This window comes from Talpa occidentalis, unplaced genomic scaffold (assembly GCF_014898055.3).
Source record: "Talpa occidentalis isolate TD23 unplaced genomic scaffold, MPIMG_talOcc4v2.1 talOcc4.7, whole genome shotgun sequence".
Classification (NCBI taxonomy): Eukaryota; Metazoa; Chordata; class Mammalia; order Eulipotyphla; family Talpidae; genus Talpa; species Talpa occidentalis.
This window is the reverse complement of record NW_023605083.1, coordinates 132,423,324-132,437,103: the sequence shown is the minus strand read 5'-3', so window position 1 is coordinate 132,437,103 and position 13,780 is coordinate 132,423,324. Positions and strand designations below refer to the sequence as shown.

Here is a 13,780-nt window from a genome sequence, read left to right as displayed (position 1 = left end):
TCCGGCGGCGCCGCGCTTAGCCCCGCCCAGGGCCGGAAGGGGCGGGGCTAGCCACAAGCTCCGCGCGTGCGCAGCGCGCTCCCTGCGGCGTGGCCGCGGCCTCTGCAACGCAGGGCTGCGGGGGTTTGGGGCTGCAGCGGGAGCTTCCTGGGCGGCGCCGGTGCGGGGGTATTTCCCAACTTCCCCGCACCTGACGGGAGGGGGAGAGTTCAGCTTTCGTCACTTAGGGTCACCCCTCTTGGGGCGCCGTCGGCTCCCTTGACCCCAGCGACTCGGGCCCTTTGACACTCCCTTCCAAAAGCCGGGCGACCCCTGCTCCCCAGCCTGGCACTGAATCCCCGAGCCCTGTCTAGACATCCCGGGAGCTGGGTAACCGGGAGCGCCAGTGCTCCCCGTTGGCCCTAGAAGGAGCCTCTGTTTAGCCAGATATTTCACTTTGGCAGCTTTTTTTTTTTTTTTTTTAAGATTTATTTATTTATGCATACAGGAGCTGGGGCACCCGCCGGAGATGCGGGGGGTGAGAGGATCCACCAGAGACAGAGTGGGGAGCTTGACAGGCGGACCCACTGAAATACACTGCTGAAGGAAACAGTGGGAAAGACAGGAGAGGTCTGCCTGGCCAAGTGGGTGTCTCCCTGGCCGGCAGGTATCGAACTCCTGATGCAGAGGCTTCAGATTGCTTCATAGTGCAATGCCTAACCCCTTGCGCCACCAGGGAGGCCCTTTGGCTGCTTTTGAGTTGTGGAACACAGGATTCAGGAGCCCTTCGGCCCATTCCTTCTCAGGAAGGTGGCGATTGATGAAGACAGTGGCTGCCATACTCCAGCTGAGGACAGCCCCACTGAGGGCGGGCCTACTGCATGTCCTCAGATCCCTGGGCAGCCCCTGCCCTTTGCACCGTCCCAGGGCCAGAGCTAGTACCATAGTCTGGCTCTGTGACAGCTGTGGCCCCAGTTCCCTCACCAGGCCCTTCAGCTTCTGTGGGGAACTGATGAGACCTGAGGATGTACTTCTTAGCCCAGGGTGTGTGTGTAGGGAGGGTGGGGGTGCTTTTGGCCAGAGAGATCAGCAAAGGCCTGGGGAGCAGGAGCTCAGGGCTTAGAGACAACATAGCAGTGCATTCAACCCTGCGCTGGTCAGGAACTGCTCCAGACTCTAGGAATCCTGGGACTCAGCCAAGAGGGAGTGCTGAAATCAGATGTGCCACATCACCCTCCCTCCTCTGTTCCCTCCAAGGCCTCCAGGGCCCTCCTCCTGGGGAAGCTTTTGTCTTGGCTTTGTGCTGTGGGCAGCAACTAGGTGTTACTACTCTCTCTCTAGTCCTTGGCACACAGTGGATGCCAAGCTTGGCACACAGCAACATGTCTTCAAGGGATGCTGTCCAGAGATTATTGTCACTCTTGCCAGGGCCAGCTGAGGTGGAAGATTGTCTATACTGATATACTGAATGTTCACTTATTTTTTTTTTTTTGTCCTTAAAAGACAATGTTTGTCCTTAAATGTTTTCAGGAAGTGACATTTAGGGGATGCACATTTCAAAGCCTGGTGGCTACCAGCACCAAAAGCATTCAGCTGCCCCCAGGCCCAGCTCCCACTCCCTCCTTTTCCACTCAATGAAGGTGGGGAAGCTAGAACCTGGTAAAATAGGTCCAAGAATCACCCACTCAGTACATAAACTGTGGGTAGTGGCCAAGCACAGAATTGGGTGAGGCGCAGGAAGGCAACGCCAATCCTCAGGATAACACCTTCCAAGCTGGAAGAGACTGTAACCAACCTCCTTTCTAATGGCCTAGAGATGAACAATTTGCCAAAGGCAGGCGGCTGCAAATGGTGGCACCCCCAAATATGAAGTTTGCCCCTGCACTACTGTCTTTGGCCATATGGGGGCACTTGTGGCAGAGCCCTGGAAAGACAAGCAGTCCCCAAGGATGGTGATTCTTGCCAGCTGGACTTGGAGGGGAGGGAGGCTGCTGTTGGGTCATAAAAATAAAATCAATTCTCCTGATAAGCTTTTCTTGTTGGAGCCGGGTTTAGACTGAATCAACAAACAAGGCTCAGGGCAGACGCTGCCCCTGCTGAGTTAGGAGAACTGAAGAGGGAGCGAGGGAGAAACTTACTCCAGGCCTGTTCTCCAGTTTCATTAGTTCACAGGCTTTATAACCTGCTGCAGGAAACATTTTTCTCTGCCAAATTCAAACAAAATCTGTTTTTCCATTCCCTCTGTTGGACAGGCCTAGGCTGATGACAGCCAGCCCCCAGGTTATGACATCAGGGAAGGGAGGGTACCTGCAAAAAAGCCTGTGTATGGGGGAGCTCTGACCTCCAGACCACAAACATAGGCCAACAGTTACTTACTCTAGGGTTGACACTCAGACAGGGTGGTGAGGTGGGGGTGGGGGCTCCATTTCCACAGAGGTCCTCAGGGCCTGCCTAGCACCTCTTCCCCTACTCCACTCCCCTTTCAGCCTAATGCTGAAAGATGCTCTGCATCTTCCGCCCAAGATGCAGAGAAGAAGATGCTGGAGCAGGACCTGTGAGTGCCCAGGGTACCTCTCACACTTCACTAATGCTAGGACCCAAGCCAGGGGCTCCCTTCCAGTTCTCTGCCCAGGGAACAGGATGGGGACTGCACCCAACATTTAACCCAGGCTGATTCCTCAGCCCGGCCCTCCACCACCGCAGGTCACCACTGGTTCTCACAAGGCCCGTCTTCCCAGAGGTCTAGTCAGTGTGAGGCCCAGCTAACTGTGCTGAGTGCAGCCAAAGTGCCAGCCTTGGTTACCCCAACAATGATGTGGGCTGGGTCACTTGGGAATGGGGACGGGGGGGCGGAGGAGGGGTGAGCTCCTTTGGAACCATCTGGAAGCTAGAGAAGGACAAAGAGATTACATTGGAGGCAGCCAGGCTGGACTTTGAAGTCCAGTGTATTGAGTCATAGCAACAGCTGCACTGGGGCAGCCCCCAGCAGGGCCCTGACCCACACCCCAGGAAGCCGGTGCCCAAGGAACATGAGGAGGATCTGCTCCTGGAGTCCACTAGTTGGCAGGACCTCTGAGTCTTCAGAGGGGGCCGGCAAGGCCCCAGCTCCTAGCTGAGTCCTGATGCACAGACCCTGGCCAGCCTGTGGCCTAGGTTTCCTGGGCAGCCCTCCATCCCAGTCCTGGCACAGCAGCTGGACATCCCATTCTTGTCCGAGGCAGAGGTCACTCACTGAGGACTCAGATGCTGGTCACAGATGTGGCCTCTGAGCACAGGCGCTTCTCGGAACCATCTGCGCCCTCCACGGGGTGGCCCTTGCTGGCTTCTTCTGCTTCAGCCTGCCTACCCTGCCTCTCCTTCTTCTGCAAGACACAGAAGCTGCTGCCCATGAAGAGAGCAGCTGAGATGAGGAAGAAGCTGGCCATGTAGAACACATAGCTGAAGTTGTTATTGCTGGTGTCCAGGAGGAGGCCTAGGGGACACAAGCAAGTTAGGTCACTGCCTGAAGCTACTGGGCCTCCCCAGCTAAACTGCTTTCAGCCAGGGTACTCAGTGACCATCTGCTGAGTAAAAGAAGGAGCAGGAGATAGGAATCTTAGCAGATCTTCCTGTTCTGGCCTGGGCAGGAAGAATGCTCAGGAGGAGGAGACTTCAGGGCACGTCTCCTTTGCCCTGGCCAGCAGGAAGTCCAGGACAAGGGGGCCGGTGGAATATGGGATCTCTGCTCGGTCACACCCTGGCCCTACCTGCATTTCTCCTGGATAGCTCTCCCCACTTGTTGGCTTGGAGAACAAACTTGGAGACCGGGGATACCTTGCCACCCCTGGAAGAGTGCCCTCTGTCTTCCTGTAATAGCCACAGGTCCGTGTCCATGATTGCCCGCAGCCCGAGGGCGCCACCAACCTTTCCAAGGACTCCCAATGCCCTGCTCTCGTGCGGGTCGCTGCTTCCCTGCCTGTTTCCAAGCACCATTGGGAATCACACATGTGTCCCTGCTTTGATTTCCGAATCTCCCACCAGGAGGTAAGAGAACGGAATTCCTCTCTGCCCTCAGCCATGCCCACCCAGTGACTGGCATGGGGGAACTGGGGCTTGTGACAGGTTATTTTCTGCATTTTGCAGATGACACTGTGGCTCAGAGGAGGAAAATGACTTGCCCAGGCCCCACGGGCAGGAAGTGTGAGAACTGGGGAGTAACTGAGTGCTTACTCGGCCCTTAAGCTCTTTGCTTTACAAACCTCCCAGGTAGATTCTATTGTCACCCCCATTTCCCTGATAGGGAAACAAAGGTAGAGATGGGAAGATGAAGGACTCAGATAAGTCTGCTATGCAAACCCTATTTTTAACTCTTCACACCTCAAATGCCAGTTGGGAAACAGGCTGTAGCCAGTCCCCAGAGGTGCTTCAGAAAATCCCAGAGTCCAAGTCCCTACCCCTTGACACTGAACTCCATCTATCCAGACGGTTCTCCTTTGCCCCATCCCATGTTCTGCCCACTCACGTCTGGCCGCCCTCCCTCCCAGGGCCTCACCAGCCAGCGGCGGGGCGATGAGGATGGAGATGCTCTCCAGGACGGTGACGAGTCCCAGGGCGCTGGAGAAGCGATCCATGGGGACGAGGTCCATGAGGACCTGGAAGAGGAGGGCACCCACGCCGCTCATGGACACGCTGTACACCAGGCAGTAGCCCACCAGCACCCAGAAGTTGGCTGACACTGTGCACACCAGGTTGGTGAGCCCGTTGAGCAGGATGGCCAAGGTGAACAGGTACTTGCGGTGGCCGGCAAAGGTGGGCCGGCCGGCCAGCATCCCCGCCAAAGGCCGCAGGAAGATGTTGCTGAAGCCGATGATGGAAATGAGCAGGGCCGCCTTGTGCTCGTCCACCCCGTGCCTCATGGCGTAAGGCACCAGGAAGATGTGAGGCAGCGGGAAACCTAGGATCATCCACATGATGCCCAGGGTGTACACGCGATAGCCTGCGTTGTGCAGCAGGACGTCGAAGGCCAGGTGGCGTTGGATGGCCTGGCCGCACTTTGCCAGGCAGCTGGGAGCCGGTGTCTTGGAAGGCGGGTGGGGGACTTCTCTGGTCTTAGCGGCCACCCTGGTGGCCATGGGCCGCATGATGGCTCCACAGATGCAGCAGTGGAGAAAGACCCCACCGAAGATAAGGAAGGTGCCCCTCCAGCCTAGGTCCTCCAGGAGGTAGCGGGAGAGTAGTGGCCACAGCGTGATGCCCAGGGAGACGCCCATGGAGGCCAGGGCATTGGCCAGCGGCCGTCGGCGGGAGAAGTAGAAGCCCAGCACAGTGATGCTGGACTGGAAGCTGAAACACAAGCCCAGGCCTGCAGGAGAGAGGGAAGGCCAGCTCGAGGGTATTCGAGGCCTCCCATCCGCCCCCGAGTGGGGCTAGGAGGTCATGTCCCACGTCTGCCCTCCTTCCTTTCTAGCCCAGACCCACTTCCAGGTCCCCAGGTGTGTAAGATGAAATTGGCCTGCCTTGACGCCTCCCTGATCTGCCTTCCTGAGGCTGCCAGGGCCACACCCACTCCCCTGGGCATAGCACCAGGGTGCCCTTTAAGAAACGAATTAGATTGCATCTCTTCCCTGCTTATCACCTTCCAAAGATTCCCCACTGCACCTAGGAAAAAATCCAGAATATTTACTCTGCCCTGGAAGGCTCCACGTGGGTTGGCTCTTGGCCACCTCCTCTCTCAGGCCACTGCCTGTCACTCACCCTGATCACGTCACGTCAGCGGCTCTTCTCTGCCCCTGGACACCAAGCAGCACCCTCCCTTGGGACACTGGCGGTTGCCTCTGCCTAGAATCTGCTTCCAGACCGTCCTCTCCTGACTCAGTCCAGTGGGGCCTGTCCGTGCCCCCCTCACTCCTGCACCTGCGTAGCCGAATACGCTGGGGAGGAAGCTCACGACCAGGCCACGAGTCCTGGTCCCAGGTCCTCTCCCCCTTCATTCCCACCTTCTAAATGAGCCCCTGGACATCTTCCTCTGAGCACGGCCTCAGGGTGGCGCTACAGTCAGGACCTGGCCCCTGCCCCCAGCCCCAGCTGGCTCCGCGTTGTGTTCTCAACACCACAACAGAGGGGGCCTTTATGAATAAGGGTTGCGTAATATGAATGAGACCCCCATATTCATGCCCCTCTACCCTTCTGGCCCCCTCAATGTTCCCTGACAGTTCCGGCTGCTCCTTCTCCGTGGAATGCTCTTCCCGGGAGACCCTCATGGCAGACTCCCTCACAGCCTTGGGTCTCTGCCAGCTTCTCTAACTGCCATGTTGAAACATGGTGGCCTCCCCAGCCCTCCTGTCCCTGCTGCGCCTGGTATTCTCCTGACTCACTTGATCTCTACCCACCCTCGCCCGAGCCGGGACACTGCCCCATCGGTGGTCCTGTCTTGTCAGGTGCTGGTCACGAGCAGACACCACCCTTCTTAGTATTCTGTTCATTGTTGCTCATGCTCCCTCGCAAAACTGGGGGTGGCCCCATAAGTAGGTGCTGTGCCCGCCCTGTTCACCTGTACCAGGCGCCTGGTGAGCCTTGGCATGGAATGGCAGTCACCTGTGATGAATCCTGCTGTGATGTACAGCTCGCTGAGGGTGCGGCAGAAGGAGCTGGCCACCATGCCCAGGCAGGCCAGCACGCCCCCCAGCATCGCTGCCACTCGGCAGCCAAAGCGGTCCACCAGGATGCTGCAAAGGGGTCCTGCGGAAAGGGGAGAGGAGTGAGGAGCCGGCCAGTTGATTGCAGAGGTCTGTGGGGAGGGGACAGTGAGGCTGGGACAGGTTCTAGCAGGAACCAGCCAGCTGGCTTGAAGGGCACCAGCCCTGGAAACTCCAGGCCTAGATTCTGATCCCCAACTCGCCACGGAAGGTTGATGCCTCACTGTGCCTCAGTTTCCTCCCCGACAGAGGGAGGGCTCAGACTGGGTCATGTCTGGGCAGTGGTGAGGTGAGGTGCTACAAACATTCAGTCTCACCTGGTAGGGATCCCCAGGGAGACAGATCGAGGGCCTCCTCTGCACTGACCTGAGGGCACCTCCAGCCTGAACCAGGATTGGCTCATGACCTGAATGGACACAGCCCAGGGCATCTAAATCCTGGTGAGCAGGGCCTCCCGGGTGGTGCAGGGGTTAAAGTCTCAGCACTATGAAGCTATCAGCAGCCACTGCTGCTTGAGTTCGATCCCCAGCCAGGGAGTGACCCACATGGCGCAGGAGACCGCTCCTGTCTCTCTGCTGCTCCTCTCAGCACTATTCTGCTCCCCACTCTTGCCCCCAGAAGTTTGGTTGCTGGTGGAGGGGGCTGTTCCCCTCCCTGACCTTGACCTGCTTTCTCACCAGCCCAGACCCAGAAATGAACCAGTCCTGGCTGGGCTGCTCCACACACACCAAAGGGAGGGCCCAGTCCCACAAGCCCACATAGTGGTGTTTCTCTGGAGTTCCTTTCCCAGAGTGGGGTAAAGGGATAGGGAAAGCATGTGTGCACATGGGGAGTGTGTGAGCCAGTGTGAGCGCCAGATGGCAGAGGAAGCCAGTACCCATCCCAAGAGAAACAAGAAGAGGCTGTTGACCCACTGTCCCTGTGGTGGCAGAGGGAGAGGCGAGGCCCTGGAGGATACGCTGATCCATGCTCTGGCCTGATTTAGCAAAGGCGGCTCTGGAGAAAAGTCCTGAGTCATTGAGTTGGGGTGGGAGCTGGGATATGCCAGTTTCACTGATATTGGAGGGTGCTGGGCAGAGGGAACAGGTGGAGGGGACTTCCCTATGTCAGCCGCTGCTTCTGCCATGGACTCACGGCTGCCTGGGGCAGGACTACCACATGGCGCTTGCTTGCTCTCTGGGGTGGGGTGGGAAATGCTTAGGACTCATGATACTTCCAGGTTTAAAATGCCTGTGATATCTGGAATGAGCGTAGGCAAGGGTGTGTGGGTATGGGAGAGAGAGACAGACACAGGAATCCCAGGCTGATGGAGATGTGGAGTGCCTGGAGGGTGAGTCTAACGCTGGCCAGAGAGTGGGGTCCCCACTGGACGCCTTGGTTCCCAGCCCCTGGCCCAGATCCTTCTCTGAACTAGAGTCCCACGTCTGCCCCAACCTCCAAGGCCAAAAGGGCAGGTGATCTGGGCCAGGCCTGGACTTTTCTCTTGCCCTGAGACCCCCCACCTTGGGTGGCAGGTTTCGGGGTCATCCTAGCCAGGGTGGCAATCTACCCCAGTCTGGCCTTCTCCTAGTGGGGGAAGAACCCGGAATAACAAGCAGGCTTCTAATGCCAAGTGGAGGGAGAGTGGCAAGAGGTAGGCAAGGAGATGGGGTCAGCCGAGGCAGCAAACAGGCATGGGGAGAGCACTGTGGTCCATTGTCTGCCTCCAGTTGACCGGCGTCCCCATGAAGTGGCTGTCTGTGGAGTCTCCTTGGAGAACTCCCAGGAGACAGGCCCTGGGCCCAAGGCTCTTGTGCAGGACCCGGAGGGTAGGTAGGTGGGGGTGGTGAGGCTCCTGGAAGTCATCCAGGAAATGGGGGGGGCGGACAGAGTGAGGCCTGCCTTCCCTCCATCTCCCAGCCCTGGCAGTCCCCCGCCCCGTCAGAGGCTCTAAAACACAAGGTCTCATGTGCTCTTCCCTGTCAGCCTATGTGGAAGGGGGGCAGGAAGCTGGGTGTAGCGCCCATATGGGAGAGGAATAAACTGTGCCTCGGGGAGGTGACGTAGCTGGTTTCTGACCTCCGGTCATGCCTGGGGTCTGCGCCAGCACCCAGCCTGCCTCCGGTCGGGATGGATCCTCCAGCAGCAGCCAAGAGGACAGGCGCCTCCACCCCCAGCTCTGCCTGGCCCAACCTGGCAGGCTCCGCTCAGGTGTTCCCCACACACATGGGGATTCCAGCCAGGGGGCAGGCCCTGCTGACATCCAGGGATTCACCCCACCAGGCAGCGTTTCCAGCCACAGTGAGAGGGATTCAGGAGGCCGGGGAGCATGGCTTCCTCCCTAGCCCAGGCTCTCATCCCGCCCTGGGCCCTCCCCAGGCTGCTCACCCCCTGCGTGAAGCATGGCTGTCAGGATGGAGGGGAACCAGGAGGTCTCGCTGTTGCTGGCCTGGAACTCACGCTGGAGTTCGGTGAAGAAGATGCCGATGCAGGTGGGGAAGGCCAGGGTGAGGCCCTGGGTCACCATGGAGGACAGCAGCACCACCCAGGCCCAGCTGCCCTCGGGGCGCTCCAGGGCCTGGGCCATCCTCTGCTAGGAGTGTTGCCACAGCCCCGCCACTGCTGCTACCACGGCTCCGGCCACCTGGGGAGGGGACAGATTGGAGCCAGGCAGCCGGCAGGCGGCAGCCCTCTCCCAGCCCACCCGCCACCTCCCCGGTGGCTGAAACCCTCCCTTCCTCTTGCCCTGGCACCAGGTATCACAGAGGGGCACCACCCCCTGGAGGTGGCCAGAGGCTCACGCACTGGCCTTGGCATCTCCTTTCACCCACTTCCTAGAGCCAGCCTGGCAGGAGGGACAGGAGGGGCGGCCAGGTGAGCAATCCGCAGGACAGGGCAGGTGGGGTGAATTCTTGGAATTCTTTCTGCTGGTTGCATCACTAGGTGGTCAGTGGGCGGGACTTCCCGGCCTGGTCTTGGGCCCCTGCACCCAGGAGCATTCAATCTTTCCTGGTGAGTGGAGCCGCCCCCAGCCAGGGCAGTCCCCAAGCAGGCACACAGGCACATTCTCATTCACATCCAGGGCTCCGGCTCACACACAGGCTTTCGCAACGCCACGTGACAGCAAAGTTCACCATCAGTGCTATCTTGAAGGACAAGGTGAGCCAGCCAGGACTGGGAGCAGCCCAGAAATGTACACACACACAGAACACCGAAAAAAGTGCCACACAAGCAGTTTTCAAGAAGGTGCAGGTCTCGTCTGAAATCACCCTACAAACTAGCTCTCCGGGGCGCCCCCGGCCACGCGCAGCACATCCACAACAGGCACAGGCCGCCCGCCACGGCCCGAGAGTCACCCTCACACACACAAGCACGGCGACCTCAGGCACTCGGGCAGACACACGGGCGGACACGGACACTGAGAAATGGACTCGTAGAGACACACACAGACACACACACAGAGAAAATCTACAGACATACTCACATACGTGGACACGCAGAGACTTAGGAATACACAGATACACACACGGATACAAGGCAAACCCAGAGAGATTTAAACAAAAGCACATAGACATGACACACAGACATGCAGATACACATAACACACATGGTCACCCACTGGGCAGTGCGCGCACACCCCCTTCTGGTTTTTGGCTCATTCTGGGCCGCCATCAGGCCACTGCCCCCACCCCAGAAGCCCAGAAGCTGCCCTCACCAGTCGTCCCAGGTTCCAAGGTAGATAGCCCTGTTCCAATCACCCCACCCCACCTGCTTGCTCCCCTGCTCCGTGGCACCCCACCACCCGCAGACCTCACCTGCACTTGGGGATCCTTTCACCTCAGTGAAGCCAGCGTATTCCACAAGCTACTGCTCCCACAGCCTCCCTCCTTTTAGCCCCAGGTCCTAGATCCCATGGCAACTCAGGAAATTCTCAGAAATATGAAACCCCCTCTTCCTGCCAAGTCCAGCACCTCACACCTTCCCCCCAGGCCCAGGAGCTTTGAAATAGCACCCAAGCTGCATCCACCCTAAACTGTCTCCTTCGAGGCTCCAGTCCTCCCTCCCCAAAGGACTCCAGAAGCCCAGCCAAGAAGGGTGTCCCGGACCTCCCTGGTTGTACAAGGGTTAAGACACAACCCATGAAGCTGTCCGCAGTCCCTGCAGCACGAGTTTGATCCCCAGCCAGCCAGGGAGCAACCCACATGGGGCGCAGACCTCTCCTGACTCGCCGACTGCTCCCCTCAGCAGTGTACTTCAGTCAGTCTGCCTGTTCTGCTCCCCACTGTCTCTGGTGAGTCCCCTCACACACACACACACCCCTCCCCCACGCCTCTGGCCTGTACCCCAGCTCTCGGGTGCATAAATAAATAAATCTTTGAGAAAAAAAAAAAAGGTGTCCCATTCACCCCAGCCTCAGGGGTGAAGGAGGAAGCATGTGTGCGTGCGACCTTGAGCCCTGCTTGTGGCAGGAAAACACCTCCTGCCCTCCCGGGTCCCCGCATGCCATGCGACTTCTGGCCCTAGAGGATCCAGCCCCCCAGCCCATCCCCTGTCCTCCTGGCCCAGCTCTAGGCTGAGGGCAAACCTCAGATGCACGCTCCTCCAGCACACTGGCTCTGACACATCCGGGAGGCCCCTTGAAGTCCTCTACTTTCCCCTCTCGCTCCCAGAAGGTCCACCTACCTTCCTTGGCCGCCTCACCTCCTCCTGCCCTGCCCTTCACCGCTGCCCCACCCCTGGTACGCCCAAGCCCTGGGAACCTGCCGGTTTCACTTAGAAGCCTCACGCTGTCAACTGACCCCGGGGAGGCAGTGAGAAAGGGAGAGCAGAGAGGAGACCGGAGGGGGGTCTGGAGGCTGGGGCCCAGCCCAGCTGCCCGTCCCCCCCAGCCCTGGCCCCTTCTTGTTCATCCCATCCTGCTCCCCTTTGGAAAGGTCCTTAGTGCCCTTCTAGTAGCACTTCCCCACAGTCCCTTGGGGACTTTGCCCAGGATTCTGACCTCCACTCTGCACCAGCCTTTGCCCCAGAGCCTCTCAACGCGCTGGGCTCCTCAAGGCTTCTCCCTCTAGGTCTCCCGGGCGTCAGAGCGCAGGAGACAGTCTCAGCCCCTGTGTTCTCTCTTTGCCAGCTGGGAGACCTGCCTCTCAAGGCCAAGGACCTCTGCGCCCACTCCTCTGCAGACTCAGCCCTCCCACCAGGGGCCGTCTCCCCCCAGGCTCCCTGCAACACCAGGGCACACAGTTTTTATGGCCAGTTGGCCCTCTGGCTCCCTCCCCTCGCAGGCCAGTCCCTCCTCAGGAATTTAGTTCCAAAACCCACAGCCAGAGACAAGTCCCGCTGTTGCCTCAAGATTCAGCTCTGACAGCACTCCAAGGAGCTTCTGCTGCCCGCACCCCCACGCTGGGCCGGGCCCCCTGCCTATAGTGGTTCTCACTCCGCATTGGGGTGGACCATTTGCTGGTTTCTCATTGCAACTGCCATCCCCCCTTCTACAGCGGCAGCAGGCACCTGCTCATGAACCCCACCCGCCACCCAGTCTCCAGCAGAGCTCAAACGGTAACATTAATGTGACCCACCTGTGCTCCCCAGGAGGGCAGACAAGTCCACGGGTGACCCCGCTTCTTGGCAGGCAGGTCCATTCCCGAAGACTCAAGGGGGACAGAGAAGCCATGGGGCTGGGGGGCTCTGGTTTTGCCTCTACCCCAGCAGGGAAGTGGTCCTTCCTTTGCACGGGAGCCAGGGCACCACACTGTTGCCGGTGCCCACGGGAGACGGGGCTGCTGAGGCTTTGCTCTTCCTTCCTGGGGCGGAGGTGAGCAGCTTTCCACGGAGCTGCGACCTCAGACCTCAAGGACCCCAGCCCAGAGCGCCCACATCGCCAAGGCCCAATGGCCTGAGGTTGGGTTTGTGGGCACAGCAACAATTCAGATGATGCTTCCCGTCCTCCTCCCGTGGCACATACCCCCCTTCTCAGGGCTTCCCATCTGATGGCAGATTCCTTGCGAGACCCTCAGGATCCTTTCCCAGCGCCTCCGAGTTTGTGGTCATGGTCACAGGGCCAGCTGACACCCTCATGGCAGAGATTTGGAGTTACGGGGCCTGTAGCCAGAGTGCAGGGGCCTCCTCCCGCATTTCCAGGCTCTCTTCCACGGTGAGAGGAGGAGGAGCCCCAGTCCCTGAAGCAGAGAAAAGATGGGCACCCCCCCACCCCCCCCACCCCCGCCCCCTGGCTCCGGCGATCCCCTCCCTCCCCAGACTCCACAGCTGGCAGGGTGCAGGGCCTGGAGCCCAGAACACCCGGCAGCAGTGGGGCTCCCACTGGAGGGCAGAGCGGGCGGAGCAGTGAACTTGGGGCTGACCTGACTGCAAACCCCGGCCATGCAAGTCCACCAGGAGGGAGTGGGTTCCGCAGGCCAAGAGGGACTGGCCACCCTCCTTCCATCTTGGACCGAAAACGTACCCCTGTGCCCTGGTACCCCACCCCCAGGCTTAAGCAACAGGAGTTCCATGACCTCTCACCCTGGCCCGCCCGCCCGGTCCCCCAATCCGGCCGCCTCCCAGCGCGCTCTCCCGGGTGGGGTGGGGCTGCCGGACGCCCCGGCGGCGCCAGCGCGGAGCCCGCGGGCCGGGCCTGGGTTGGCGCCCGGTCCCGCCCACGCCGCCCGGTCCCGCCCACGCGCCCGTCTCCGGCCGTGGCCCGCAAGGAGTCGCTCTGGAGCCCCCCCACCCCCGGCGTGGGGTCCCCAGCAGCCGAGGCTGGGGCCGCCGGGACCCGGACAGGAAGACGCTTCTGGATCCTCACCCCGGACCCACCCCCGCGGAGCGGCCCGGGGGCCGCGGCCCGGAGCTGCGGTTCGGCTCCCGCTGGGCGAGCGCGCGCGGCGCAGGCGGCCCGGGCGGGCGCCGTGGGCGGGACCACCTGGGAGCCGGCCCGGCGGTGTCGGGAGGCGCGAGGCGGGAGGGGGCGCGGCCTCTCCGGGGTGCGGCCGCGGGCACGGGCGGGGGAGCCGGCTCCGCGGGCGGGTTTCACACGAGCATGTCGTGGGCACAGGCCCTGCGTGGCCTCCGCGCCTTCGCCTGCTCCTGCTGGGGCTCCCGGGCCCGGGCGGGAAGGGAGAAAGCCTGGGATGGAGAGGCACCACCTCCGG

General features: G+C 60.3%; 1 protein-coding gene across 6 annotated transcripts; it reads right to left on the bottom strand.

Moving 5' to 3' along the window:
* Nucleotides 1–483: 483 nt before the first annotated feature.
* Nucleotides 484–13,467, bottom strand: SLC16A5 (solute carrier family 16 member 5). 6 transcript variants are annotated; one of them, XM_037493452.2, is made up of 6 exons: nucleotides 13,446–13,467; nucleotides 12,209–12,808; nucleotides 9,021–9,276; nucleotides 6,553–6,696; nucleotides 4,511–5,320; nucleotides 484–3,451 (listed from the first exon to the last, which is right to left on the bottom strand). In XM_037493452.2, exons 3-6 carry the CDS (start codon nucleotides 9,217–9,219, stop codon nucleotides 3,219–3,221), a joined length of 1,386 nt encoding a protein of 461 aa, XP_037349349.1. In that variant the 5' UTR covers nucleotides 9,220–9,276; nucleotides 12,209–12,808; nucleotides 13,446–13,467; the 3' UTR covers nucleotides 484–3,218. The 6 variants fall into 6 exon arrangements, with proteins under 6 accessions (XP_037349349.1, XP_037349350.1, XP_037349351.1 ...); XM_037493453.2 differs by lacking the exon at nucleotides 13,446–13,467 and adding an exon at nucleotides 13,152–13,170; XM_037493454.2 differs by lacking the exon at nucleotides 13,446–13,467 and having other exon boundaries at nucleotides 12,209–12,433; nucleotides 12,595–12,822.
* Nucleotides 13,468–13,780: the final 313 nt, after the last annotated feature.

Bases quoted from the DNA above. Each gene is read 5' to 3' on its own strand.
- SLC16A5 (XM_037493452.2), bottom strand. From the start codon at position 9,219: ATGGCCCAGGCCCTGGAGCGCCCCGAGGGCAGCTGGGCCTGGGTGGTG. The intron at 6,697-9,020 runs GTGAGCAGCCTG...CCCTTTCCGCAG, and splicing joins AGCCATGCTTCACGCAGGGG to GACCCCTTTGCAGCATCCTG. The intron at 5,321-6,552 runs GTGACTGCCATT...TCTCTCCTGCAG, and splicing joins CACAGCAGGATTCATCACAG to GCCTGGGCTTGTGTTTCAGC.